General features: G+C 33.8%; 1 protein-coding gene across 1 annotated transcript; it reads left to right on the plus strand.

The window, feature by feature from the left end:
- The first annotated feature begins 8,412 nt into the window (after positions 1 to 8,412).
- On the plus strand, positions 8,413 to 13,824 carry LOC131609132 (uncharacterized). Its single transcript, XM_058880792.1, has 2 exons — positions 8,413 to 9,215; positions 9,585 to 13,824. The coding sequence occupies exons 1-2, from the start codon at positions 8,974 to 8,976 to the stop codon at positions 10,438 to 10,440; spliced, it is 1,098 nt and encodes a 365-aa protein (XP_058736775.1). The 5' UTR covers positions 8,413 to 8,973; the 3' UTR covers positions 10,441 to 13,824.
- The last annotated feature ends 222 nt before the right edge of the window (positions 13,825 to 14,046 follow it).

Raw genomic sequence — 14,046 nt, forward strand, 5'->3', positions numbered from 1 at the left:
TCAAAACAAGAATATTGATCAGAACAAATCTTGTTCTAACAATAGGATTACAAAATATTCCACGAATATCCTGTATCTGTTGAGAATAAACTGAATCTTTCTTCCAGTTCTGCAGGCGCGATGTCATGAGTTGATGTCATGACATTCCATACAACATCTTGCTTGTACCTGTTTTGTTCTTTTTATATTTGCAACATTACACTTGTATTATGTTTTACTGCTATTATGTTTTAGCCTAACATAGATGCCAATCAGCCAATAAAAGCACTAAAAAAAATAGATTTACATAATTTCAGTTTTGGATAATTTTTGTCACTGGGTGGGAGTCGACCCATTCACATTGGGAGTGGATCCATTCACGTTGGGAGTCGATTCATAGGAGATGGAGATTCAATCTATGCAGCCTAGGAGTCGGCTCCAAGAGTACACAAAAAATTGGACGAGAAATGCTATAGAAGGAATCGACCCACAACTCGAGGGAGTCGACCCATTCGTGTTGTGTTCGACTCATAACCCTTATGTATCGACTCACCAGAGATATGGAATTTTTGTTCAAAAATCTTTAAGTGGGAGTTGACCCACTGCTTGAGGGAGTCGAACCATTTGCGTTGTGTGTCGACCCATCACACTTGTGTATTGACTCATCCAATGCAGATATTATTGTTTTCATTTTGCTTTAGAGGGAGTTGACTCCTAACATAGTTTTCATGAAAATTTATATTTTTAACTTGTTCAAATGCTTTTGACTTGATCTATAAGTGTCCTAAGATGAAAGTGCATTGCTTGGAGATAGAGAGAAAAGGTCCAATATGCAAATACTGATACTAAGTTTTGACATTATTCAAAACATCTAATAAATAGTGCACTCACACAACCAACCAACTATTTCTGAGGTGGCTGCTTAAGTTATAGGTGATGTTGACACAACTGATGAAACATAAATTACTATGCAAAGAAAATGGGGAAAACTTAAATGTATTGATGAGTTTCATGCAAGATATTTAGCTTACCAATATCCTTTGATATTTCCTTATGGAGAAGATAGTTATAGACCAAATATTACCCACCGAGATCTTGACATCTTCGATGATAATCTAAGAAATTGACTTACTATCAGAGAGTGGTTGGCATTTTGAATTTAAATAAGATCTAATGAGGGTAACACTCTGTTATCATCTAGGAAATTTTTCCAATAATTTTTTGTTGACGGTTACACCATGCTTGAGGGAGAGAGAGAGGTTGAAATGGCTCTGAAACAATAAATCCAAGCTTATAGTTCCAAAGTATCAAACTCTAAATGATGAAGGAGACCAAAGTAAAACAACAGGTTCAAGCACAGGAAAAAGAATCATATTGTCGTCTTATTATGTGGGGAGTTAGAGATTTGTGGATCAGTTGTACTATGATGGCATGTCAATTTGTAGTAAATTCACATGCAAACCAAATTGGCCTAAAATTCAAAGAGCTTTAAATCCTCTCTAGCTGAAACCATAAGATAAACCTAATATCATTGCTAGAGTAGTTAAGATGAAGTTTGATAAACTCTTAATGATGTGACTAAGAAATGTGTACTGGGAAAAGTACTTGTATGTAAGTTCACATTATATAGTCTTCTTAGATAATTATTATTGTCACATGTTTTTTGATATAATGTTTATAATAATTTACGGATTACAATTTCAGATATGAACATGGTTGAATTTCAGAACATAGGTTTGTCACATGTCCATATTCTTATTTTTTTGCATCTATCAAATAAATATCCAACACCTTATGATATTGACAAAATTATATCTGCTGAGGTGCCAGATCCTTTGAAAGAGTCAAAGTTTTATAATCTTGTGAAGAACCATATGGTACATGGACCTTGTGGGATGGAAAACCCAAAATGACCGTGCATGAAAGATGGTTAGTGTTCAAAATATTTTTCAAAAAAGTTTCAACATGTTACCATTGTTGATCAAGAAGGTTATTTGGTTTATAGAATAAGAGATAACAACTATACAATTGAGAAGAATGGAATCAAGCTTTATATAGGTCATGTTGTGCCACACAACCCAAGTTTGCTTATGAAATATGAAGCACATATCATAGTGGTGCAATCAAAGTACTTTAATTAAATATCTCTTCAAGTACATCAACAAGGATTTTGATAGAATTTCAGCTATTATTGTTCCAAGTAAAAGCAGAGGTGACGAAAATATTGTTGAAATAAACCAATACATTATTGCAGACGTGTATCACCAAGCGAAGCATGTTGGAGAATGTTATCTTATTCTATTCATGGAAGGAAATTGTTTGTTGAAAGATTGTTTTTTCTCTTGGAATGAGAACTCTATATACTACAAAAACTTTGAATAAATTGGAAATATCCTTCTTAAGACGAGTGTGACTGAATCAATGTTTACTTCTGGGTTTTCGGAGAATAGAGAATATGAGGATGCAAAATTATTGACATATGATCGTAGATCTCAATGGTATCTCGATCTGGTTAAAAATTTGGTGACCAATCCTTCACGATAAAATAGTGATCATAGATGAACCATGAACCATCAGCCATAGTCACACTTTTGTCTTATTGTTGTGAACATGCTACTAAATTGTACCATTCAAGTATCAAGTCTCAAGAAATTTGAAGACCTTTTGATGTTTCAAGCTTCATAGGTACAAGCATGCTCTTATATTGATAATTTAGTGCTTAAAATATCCTTGAATTACATGCATACATTGATCTTTTAAATATAATGCAAGATTGTTTTAGCATGAAAAAGAAAAACTATTTTTGGCTAAAAATCTCAGGAAATCGATTTCCTCTAGGGGTTAATCGATTTCTCCCTCATGCGCAGCATATAGTAGTTTCTGGAAAAACTTTTTTAAACTGTGGAAATCGATTACCTTATATGGTAAATCGATTTCCTGAAGCAAAATTTCAAAAATCAGTCACAACGCTTGAAGGAAATCGATTACTCCTATAAGAAAATCGATTTCCTGAACACACCAGATCCAGAACCTTTCTGTTTTAAGGATAAACGAATTTTCACTTGCACCTTTTCAAATATACTTTGTTGCATTCATTTGCACCATATCTAAAAGGTGTTAAGGCACTATATAAACCATATATTTTCAGATTTCAAACTCACCTCTTTCATTGCAAATTAAACTTATTATATTCACTCAAAATTTCAAACAAAGTGTTGAGATTATCAAACTTTCATCAAATAATTTTCTGCAATTGTTTTCAAAACCAATACATAAAATTCATACCATATTCATCAACACTTGAGCACTATTATCTCTATATTTGCATGATTGAAAGGGAAGATCAATCAAGTGATTGATATATTGTTCTACATCTTTCAAACTCTTATAAAAAATCCAAATATATCTTGTTGTAACTGTCATACCCCAAAATTTGCCCATCTCATTTCACTTTTCAATCTCAGACAAAGGTTCAAGATTCAAGGATTAATCTAATACACACTCTCCTAAACAAGGGTTACTAAACTAGGGTTTTGAATTCCTTAAAGGAAATTGATGGATCAAGATCTCCAATGGACTTCATATGGCCTATGATGTTTCAAACTATCTCCATGGCAAAATACAAGCTTTAATTCCAAGGATTGCTCAGTCAATTGCTCAGAAAGTCAATAATCGACTACTTTGACCTAAAAGTCAACTGTGGTCAAAGTACAGTCAAAATTCCTGATTTTTTGTCAACATCCTTATTTTGAAGTATCATTCATCATTTAATCAAGGATTGATCATGGTTCATCAAGGAAAGTTCATAAATCAACAAAACCTAAAGTTTCTAAATTAGGGTTTTTTTGACCTAAAGTCAACTAAACTTTGACCGGCCATAACTTTCACATGGTACATCAGAAATTTTCCATCCAAAGCTCATTTTGAAGGAAATTGAATTCTCTACAGCTTTGTGTCTCACATGCAAAGTCTAAAAATGCTTCATTTGAGAGATATGGATCAAAAACATTACAGATCCTTTTTAAAAGTCAACCAAAAGCAGTTTTTTGTCAAAGCCCATATCATCAGGATAAAATCCTCAAATGGAAAAAAGCTTCCAAAGTGGCTTATAGAGGACATCATGAGCTTTCCAGAACTCCTTTATATCTTAAAAATTGAGAGAGATATGCCTTGTCAAAGTTGGGAAATTTTTAGAGAAAAATGTGAAACAAAAAAAGCTTCAAAATGGATTTCCTTGCAAATGGGCCCAATCCTTTGTGACCCAATCTTGTGCCCCAAGTCATCTAGAAGCTCCAAGTCCAATGCCACGAATTTTTGACAATTATTTGATTTTTATTGAATTTTTATTCATTAAAAATATGATTTAAATCAAATAATCAATGAAATATGAAAAGATTTGATTTGGTTATATTTTTTAATCAAATTCAATTACATAATGGACCATATATTTGATTGAATTTCGTGCTCATCAAGGATGGAAAAATAAGATCACGATTTGGCCAATTTTAGAAGAAATAAAATCAAATTTTTCAATATTTTCAAATCACCAATCTCTTAATTTCTTTCCAAAACTTCTGCCCTAATTTCTTTCTCTATATAAGCACAACACTTCCAGCCTCAAAGGACGAAATTTGGAGAAAGAAAGCTAGGGTTTTGAAGTTCCAAAATCTCAAAGAATAGTGCAATCTTGGTGAGCCCTCTTCAAGCAATTTCAAGGCCTCCTAATCATCCAATCTCGTTGTTAAGGTATCATAGAGTAAGTATGAATCACTAACCAAGTCTCATGCTGCATATAACACGTATTCCATGTTCATAATATTTTCATGAGGAGATTTTCGTTTTGTGCACATTACTTTGTTTTAAGATTATTTGATGATTGCTTTATGTTCATAAGATGTTTTAGAGAAGGATAAGACCCTTGCCCACGAGTTTTGAAGCCGAATGCAAAGAATACCATGGCTAGGGTTCATCACGGCCAAGCTTCGAAACCCTATGTTCCAGGCCACATCAGATCAAAATAACCCCATATTTGAATTCAGGGCATGTTTTTATGTCAATCTGGGTTGCTTTTGTTGTTGTTCATCATGTTTTTGCAGGTTTCAATTGTTTCTAGAATTTGCTACGGAATTTCGTAGCACAATCGCAGCTAACGGCGCAGCAAATTCGTAGCTAATCCTTAAGTAGAATTAGTGAAGAAGATGATGCGGTGGCCACACGTGATTGACTGGTTTCAAATGGGGGAGCGCGCGAAGATTGTCCTGGATCTGGTATGCGCTGTCCACGCGCTTACGATGCGTCCTCATCCTGCCAACCCTCGGATCTTCACCCAGGCAAATCCAACGCTCCCGAGCGTGCGAGACTACCAATGACCCTCCTGAGCTTACCACACTTGATTATACGCTAAGTTTTCTTATTTTTTTATTTTCTTTTTAATTTGATTTAATAATTTTCTTTTTTTATTTTCTTTTTAACTAAAATTAAAATTAAAGTTATTTTTATTTAATTATAACCTTTTTGCTAAAAAATAAAATTTGTTTTAATTAAATTATTTCTTTTTTTCTATAATTAATAAAATTGAGTTTAGTAATTTAACAAATTAGATTTTTAGGTTAGGTAAAATTTAAGATTTGATTTTTAGGTTTAATAATTTGATAATTATTATTATTTTTTATTTTTATATTTAATTTAATTAAATAATTTGTTTAATTTGAATTCGTTTTTTTATTAGTTTGAAATTAATTATTTATTTATTTAATAATTAATTAGGTTAGGATAAAAAATAATAATAAGTTTTAAAACTTTGATTTTATTTTTTGTTTTTAAATTCTCTTCTTCTCATTCCCCTACTTCTCGACTTCCCGATTTTTATTATTTGATTATTATTATGTAATTGTTTCGAGGTTGTAATAGTAATTAGGATTTTTATTTTCCGCATATTTTTATGTAACTGTCCCAAACCCATGTAATAGTTGTAGGGTTATTTTCTGCTTTTATTTTCCGCATTCCCCGGTTTTTTGACTATGTAATCCCCCTCCCCGAAGCCTTGTAATAGCGTAGGATTTAATTTCCGCACTTTAAATTTCTGTATGATATTAACTACGTGGTTAGTAATTCTAGGGAGTGCAACCATGAATTGAACATGGAATCACTTATAAGATAAATATTTGAATTAAATCACCTGATTGTGCCACACACATACCTTTAGGGTAACCCCTCTTATGCTGCCTGTTGCCTTTTAATTACGATTCTAAAATAGTCAAGTCCTTCGATTCCGAGGATACCTAAAGCAAGTGCTGCCTTAATACATTGAAATCATCATAAGATCTTGTCCCTCGATGTTGCCTCAGAAATAAAGATGATTGTCCTATTGCTAAGGTATCCTCGCCTGTTGCCTAAATGACTATTCTATCCTTCCCTAAAGACTACCTACCCTCTATATGGTAGGGACAGTTTTATGGCGAACGATACTTTCTCGATGACCCTTTACATCCAATAAAAGGACTTCCTACCCTCCTATGGTATGGATAACCCTGAAAAGCTAAAAGAACAAAAAAATTTAAAACTTAGGGTAGTTGCTACTAATTGCTTGCTCTAAAATTAAAATCTTTTTCCCACTCTTTTCAAAATCAATTTTCAAAAAGGCTACGCTTATTTACAAGCTAAAGTCCTTAAACAAATTCTTTTTCCACACTTCAAAACATTTGTGAAAACAAAGTGAGCTGAGCAATTAAGAGCTCATGGATAACCATGGATACAAAGGGTGCTCTAAACTTTCCCTTTTGTATAACCTACCCCCCGAACTCAATCTCTTTCAAAAAGGTTTTTTTTTCTGTTCTTTTAGCCTTTCTTTAAATTGGATAAAATAAAAGTCGGTGGCGACTCTTGCTTACCGCGACATTTCAAAAAGTCAGTTCTCCCACCGTATTACAGTAACATTGTTGCCCAGGATTGTTGGAAGCAATTGTGTGCATTGAAGAGGATTGTTCTTTTTGCACCTAGTGTTTAGATCTTAAAGGTCTTAAGAGCCTTTGATCTCCATATAGATTAGATAGTAAGAATCACCATTAGTGTGAATAGGTTGTACAATCATTCTAACTATAGTGAAATCTCTTTCATGTTGAAAGGGGACTGAAGTACTCTTAGACTGTGAGGGGAACCAGGATACATCCTCTTGTGTTCTTTACTTTTTAGCATTTACCGCTTTCATCATATCATAACTAGAAAAGAAAGAAACACTTGTATAAATTCATACACCAAACCAAAAAAATAAGAACAAGTATTCATAAAACCGATAAATTTTTTAAAGTCCTAACTCACCCCACTCTTAGGCGCATTTCATACATACACTTTTAGGTGAAGAGAAAGAGTATATGAGTTTTGATTCAATTGATAGAATGTATACAAGTTATACAGAAGCGTATGAAGTTCTAACTCCATAATTTCTTAGTAAACTAAGAACATCAGGGCTACCAAATCATATGATCAAATTGAAAGTTGGTACCCCATTAGGCTAATGAGAAATATGGACCAAACTGATGGATTGTGCAGTGGAACAAAACTAATTGTTACAAGGTTAGAAAATCATGTCATTGAGGCGAAAATTATGTCTGGAAAGAACATATGTAACATTTTTTACATTCCTTGAATGTCTATGTCACCTTCTGAGTCACCGTGGCCATTTAAGTTGATTAGAAGACAATTTTCCATCATTGTCTCTCATGCAATGACAATTAATAAATCCCAAGGTCGGTCAGTTGATCGTGTTGGATTGTATTTGCCCATACATGTTTTTAATGATGGACAATTGTATGTTGGAATTTCAAGAGTTGCGACAAAAAATTGTCTCAAAATATTAATACATGACAAGGATAATGCACCGTGTTCGACCACCAGGAATGTTGTATACAAGGAGATATTCCAAGCATTTTGTTAGTTGGTAAGCCACTTCAAATTTTCTTTTATGATATTTACTTATATGTGATGATGCCACGCACTTTATTTAGTTTTTTAAATTTTGTGAAAAATTAACATCTTATTTAATACATATTTTCATGCAGCTATATGATGCGGTTTGCTGTGATTAGGTGGTTTCTTCGTTGATGAAGTTCAACTATGAAATTGGTAGCATGAATATGTTTACATGTCATTTTATAAGACTGGAATGTATCAATATGTTCTTAGTGTCAGCCATGTTAAATCTGTTATTTAATATTTTAATATTTTAAATATCGACAAAATTTTACTTGAATTACATTAGTTTATATTTGATATATATGAAAGACCTTTGTAAATTATAATCAATGTGAAATCTAGATGAGACTCGTGCGCTAGCACGGATTTCTTATTAGTTTTCAATATAATTTGCCCTAAATATAATAAACTAACATAGTTTATTATTAAAATCATAGATATAATAAAGTATAGTTTATATTCTTAAAATCATACACGGGAGGAGTATATGTGGCCTGCATTTGCAAGGGAAGATGCAAAATATTCATATTTACCAGATGAATGCTAGGAATATGTGTTGAAATTTATGAACGGCGGTGACGAGGACGACTGCGAACATAAACGTAACTTGAAGTGTATCTCTGACGATTACGAACATAAACGTAACTTGAAGTCTATCTCCGCCGTCTCTAAGCAGTTGTTCTCCATCACCAACAGTATCCGATCATCTCTCACTATATATGATCCGACAACCCCTTTCCTATCCCGCCTCTTCCATAGATTCACAAACCTTACCTCCACGTTGACCTTGATGCACTTCTCCATCAGATCTCTACTTTTCCATTGAACCACCTCGTATCACTCGATCTCTCTCACAAACCTACTATTCCCGCTACCGGTTTACTAGCTTTCTCTAAAAAAATTACAACTTTAACCTCTCTCATTTGTTCCGACATAGATTCTTTCAAAAGTACTCACTTGTTCCTCATCGCCCAATGTTTCCCCTTACTAGAACAACTCGAACTGGACCTTACTGAAAATCTTATGTATGATGATCAAGATGGCGATTCTTTCCAAAGCTTCTTCCATGGAATTGAGGCTCTTTCCTTGTCACTTTCCAAACTCCGCAAGCTTAATCTCTCTGGCCATTATTATATCGATGACAAATCCATTTTTCACTTGTTTAAAAACTGCGAGCTCCTACAAGACCTCATCGTGCCTCATTCTTTTCATATAACCAAAGAAGGACTTGTTTATGCTATCCGTCAGAAACCAACAACATTGAGGTATTTGTCCCTTCCCATATTGATTATTCCACAAATCATTCACTCCTTGTTCACTTTGAAGGCTTTAACTTATATTGAAGTTGTTTGGAGCTGTAAAACTTTAATTTGGAGGTGGTCGTTTATTGGGAAAATTACACATTCCAATTATAATTTCTTTGAGTTTAGCAATAACCCATTGTTTTACTTAAGTTAAGTTTCAATCGGTTTGTAATTTTCTTTTTTGGTGTCGGTGTTGTAAGTTGAACGTTTGGTTTTATATATAATTTCTTGATTTCAAAAAAAAAAAAAAACTTATATTGATCTTTCCTTTTCCTCTATTTCGGATCAATTGCTCACTTCTATTGCAATCCAATGTCTTCCTTTGAACAGGTTTTCCATTCGTCATTGCGACGGCTATACTTATGCTGGACTATTTACTTTGTTATCCAAATGTCAATCTATCCAACATTTAGATCTTCTTTCAGTTTCATTTTTGAATGATCGTCATGTTATGGACTTGTCTTCACATCTCCTCGGTTTGGTGTCTCTAAGCCTTAGGCGTTGTTTTATGCTCACACAGTCAGCTTTGTTTACACTTGTTAGGAAATGTCCTTCACTCACTCACATCAAAATGGAAGATATTGGGGGTAAGACTGTACTGAATTATTATGATGATTTTGGACTATACCCTCAATTAAAGTCTCTCTATTTGCCTAACAATTCATGGTTAAGTGATCAAACCATCATAATGTTTGTTTCTGCTTTCCCCAATTTGCACCTGCTTGATTTGAAATCTTGCAAAGACATATCGCTACAAGCTATTGTTCAAGTTATAAACACATGCCAAAGGATAAGTCATTTGGATTTATCATTCTGTAACTTAACTTCACCAGTGAATCTACTTGAAATGAACTTTCGAGTTCCCCAGCTCAAGATGCTAAACTTGACGTCTTCACAAGTTGACGATGCAACACTCTATGTGATCTCAAAAAATTGTTCTGGGCTCTTGCAATTGTTATTAATTGATTGTTCTCGATGCACGCACAAGGGAGTGAAACATGTGGTAGACAACTGCACGCAACTCAGAGAGATCAATTTGAATAACTGTTTGAATGTGCACACCAATCTTGCTGCCTCAATGTTATTTTCAAGTCCATCCTTGAGAAAGATAACGGCTCCACCTCATATTCGTTTCACTGAAACTGAGAGGAAACTCCTCTTGCGTCGAGGATGCTTTGTTTGCTGAAGTTTGAATTCTGAAATGTAACATGTCTTTGTTTTCATATTTACTTATATTCTGGATTGGGCAACACTTCCATGAGGAATTGTTTTTAATTAAATTATTTCTGTTTACATATGTGTATTTCCTCATCCGTTTGTGCATGATAATTGCTTTTGTATTTGTGAAAGATTTCATATTTTGTATAATAATGCACAAAGCAATGCAAGCAATTTGGCAATCTATGTAGTTTTAAATTGTATTTCTTTTCTTGGCTTTGCCTTAAATCATGTACTTGATAAGATTCTTTTGTCATATTTATTTCCACAAAGTGATGTGAGAATTACTCAACACCTTATTTATTTACTTCAGCAATGTTGTAAATAGGGTATTGCAATCGATTGAATGCATCACTGTGTGGCAGAGAATAGACAGTGCAGAGTTTGTCAAAGAAAACGGGTATGATTTAATAGAATTCAAAATAGTTATTTTGGATGTCACTCTTTTACCACCATTCATTTGTTGTAGGATCATCTTTTACTAAGTGTCTTAATTCACTAATGAAAAAATATGAGATGATTGGGGTTGTCTCATGTTTTGGAATTCCTAAGTGGATGTGAATTTGGTGGTTATAGAGGAAGAAGCTTTCTCATCATCTAACATGTTTGACACATTGTTGTCTCATGTTGTGCTAGAATGGTCTTCAAGTTTAGAATTATAGCTTGCATTTCCCTTGGTCAATAGTTTGCTAGAGGCATATTTAATGTAACTAAAAAGCCTTTGTACACATGTTTTCTTGGCATGGATTAGTAGCTACAGCATACAAGCCTTTTGCTATTAGCGAGACAGTTGAATTAGTCAAATGTAAGGTAATGAAATTGGGGTGCAATAGAGTTAAAACTTTGTGAGGAATCAAAATGGCTTTTTATTGAGGTAGCAACACAGAATATTTTGGTTAGTGCAGAGATGATGTGGTCTTTTCTGTTCTTCAATATTGGGCCGATTATGCTGAAAAATGAATGATATGGTTAAAGATAAAGACTCAAGCTATAGAGATGTGGTATTTAAGAGCTATTTATATTGGCACTACCGCACTAGAAACATGATCATTTTATGCTATGTGGATATGTTCTTTTGATAAACTCACATGCTACTTTTGAAATCATTTTATGTTTTTTACTCAAACTTGTTCAGTTGATGATATGTCTTGGAATTTCGTGTTTCATATTTACTTCTGTTCTGGATTGGGCAACACATCCATGAGAAATTGTTTTTTTATTTTTTATTTCAGTTTGTATATGTGTATTTGCTCATCACTGAGTGGCAGAGAATAACCAATGCAGAGTTTGTTGAAGAAAACATGTATGATTTAGTTATATCTGAACTACGTCAGAGTTAATTATTTTGGATGTCACTCTTTTACCACCATTAATTTCTTTAACTGTGTTTCTTGATTCACTAATGAAAAAATATGAGATGATTGGGGTTGTCTCTCATGTTGTGGAAATCTTAAGTGGTTGAGAGTTTGGTGGTGTTAGTGGAGGCATTCTCATTGTTTAATATAGCTCAAGCTGTTATGGCAGGTCTAGTTTAATTGCTTGTTATGCTAGAATGGGTTGGTGTTATGATTCAAATTAATTGCTTGTTATGCTAGAATGGGTTGGTGTTATGATTCAAATTAGAGAAAAGCCATCTCATCAAAGTGAGTCATTAAAATAGTTAGAGATAAGAGACACTTGTCACTTGATCCAACAATCAAGGGAATAAAGTTAACAACAAATATTCCCTTACCATTCTATAAAATGGAATATTAATTGGAAACAAAGGCATGGAAGAAAATTGATGAAGTCTCTCCTCTCTCTCTTTGGTACTCTCTTGTAGAGTAATAGCTTAAGTCTTGCACTTAGCTTTCTTCTATCTTTCTACTAGTTTTCCACTTTATGATTTGTCTTGTATTGTTCTTAGTGAATTGGATACAAAGACATATTTCAACAATCAATTACATTTTCTCTGCATTCAATTATTGAAAAAGGGCTAAACCCTTACGTTGGTGCTTTCATCTATCAATCTATCACCATGGCAGATAATACTTGTTTGAATGGGTTGGAGGCAGCCATCCAAAAACTCAACGCCACATTGAAGAAATTAATGGAAGAGGAAGACGCCCGTTATGCTGAGTACACGATGTTACGCACAATTGATACCTTGCGTTTGGACCGTGCTGAGGAACAATTGGTTGCAGTTCAAGTGAGCTCTACTTCTAATGGTGATTTGGACTCATTTCTGCAATCTCCCGAGAATCAATCATTGATGATGCTTACAACAATGACCGACCAATTGCAGGAAGAGATCGATGCTTCTGATTTGCTCGATGTCGATGTCGAGATGATTGTTTCAGATGCTTTAAGAGAAACCTTTTTAGTTGTTCATGCCTGCTAATTTGAGTAGTGCTAAAGTGATCGAACCATCCATTTCAAAGTTTTATGCAATTCCCGAAATCAAAGGTTTTCTTCCCTTCACTGTCATACCCTGTAGTTTTAGCAAGCAACTGGGGTCTTCACCAATGATTATCGTAGGCGATTTCAACATCGTTGTCCCGCTTACCCTGCATACGATACTTCTACCGGATCCACCTAACTTAGTATCCATTCCGCCGCCGCCACTCGTCCCACCATGGTTTCATCACTCAGTTTACCCAAGACTAATTGATAGTAGAATTCTTGTTGTTTATGTGATAACATTGTGCTTTCTTTTGTTTGAGTGATCCATCAAATAGTTGGTCTTGCAGATGGGAAATTAAGGGTTGGTTGCAATATATATTATAGTATGTAACCAAACCCAGTTGTATGTTTTGATCATTCTTTGTAAGTATAAAATCTGGACTATAAGCAAACGTATGTTCAAATCTCTTCATAAAGAAAAATCAACAGCTTACAACAAAGTATGGGCAAACATGGACTAAGTATATTTGCTTACTATATATTAGTAAACATGATAAGTAATCTAAAAGAATATAAGAAACTCACTTTTGCAAGTGATATAAACCTCAGTATCAGTCAACATGTCTTATTATGTTGTTGTGATAAATGTATCATATGGTTCCATACTCTATTGCCATGTGTGTCAAATTTCCAAAGGGAAAATGTGAATGGTATTTTTTTTTTGAGTTGGTAAATCATCTATGTAGAATCTCATAATCTCACAAAATATTATCTTGAAAAGGGTTAGGATAGAGTCCAACTTTAAATTGAGGGTGTTTCGTGTTGTCAAATATCGGCCATGTCGGTGGCGGTAACACTGGGTCAATTTGTGAAGGATGGCGGCGCCATTATGTTTTATGGAGGCTATGACATATTTTTGGCTTTCTGCCATGGATAACACTGGGGTGTGTAAAATTAGTATAACAAATCATCAAAGTAGAATACTACTACAATAGTAATCAGTATATCAGATTATTATAATTAGTCATGTTTATCAAGGAGCCTTGAAATAATGTGTGTAGAATTCTGTATTTCTCATTGAGTGTGTACAAAATATACTAGGATATAAATAGCCTAGGGAGTACAAGTAATTGAAGAAACTAATTAAATCCTAATCATCTCAAATTAATTTCTATTTAAAAGAAAGGAAATA

Source organism: Vicia villosa, linkage group LG6 (assembly GCF_029867415.1).
Source record: "Vicia villosa cultivar HV-30 ecotype Madison, WI linkage group LG6, Vvil1.0, whole genome shotgun sequence".
Lineage (NCBI taxonomy): Eukaryota > Viridiplantae > Streptophyta > Magnoliopsida > Fabales > Fabaceae > Vicia > Vicia villosa.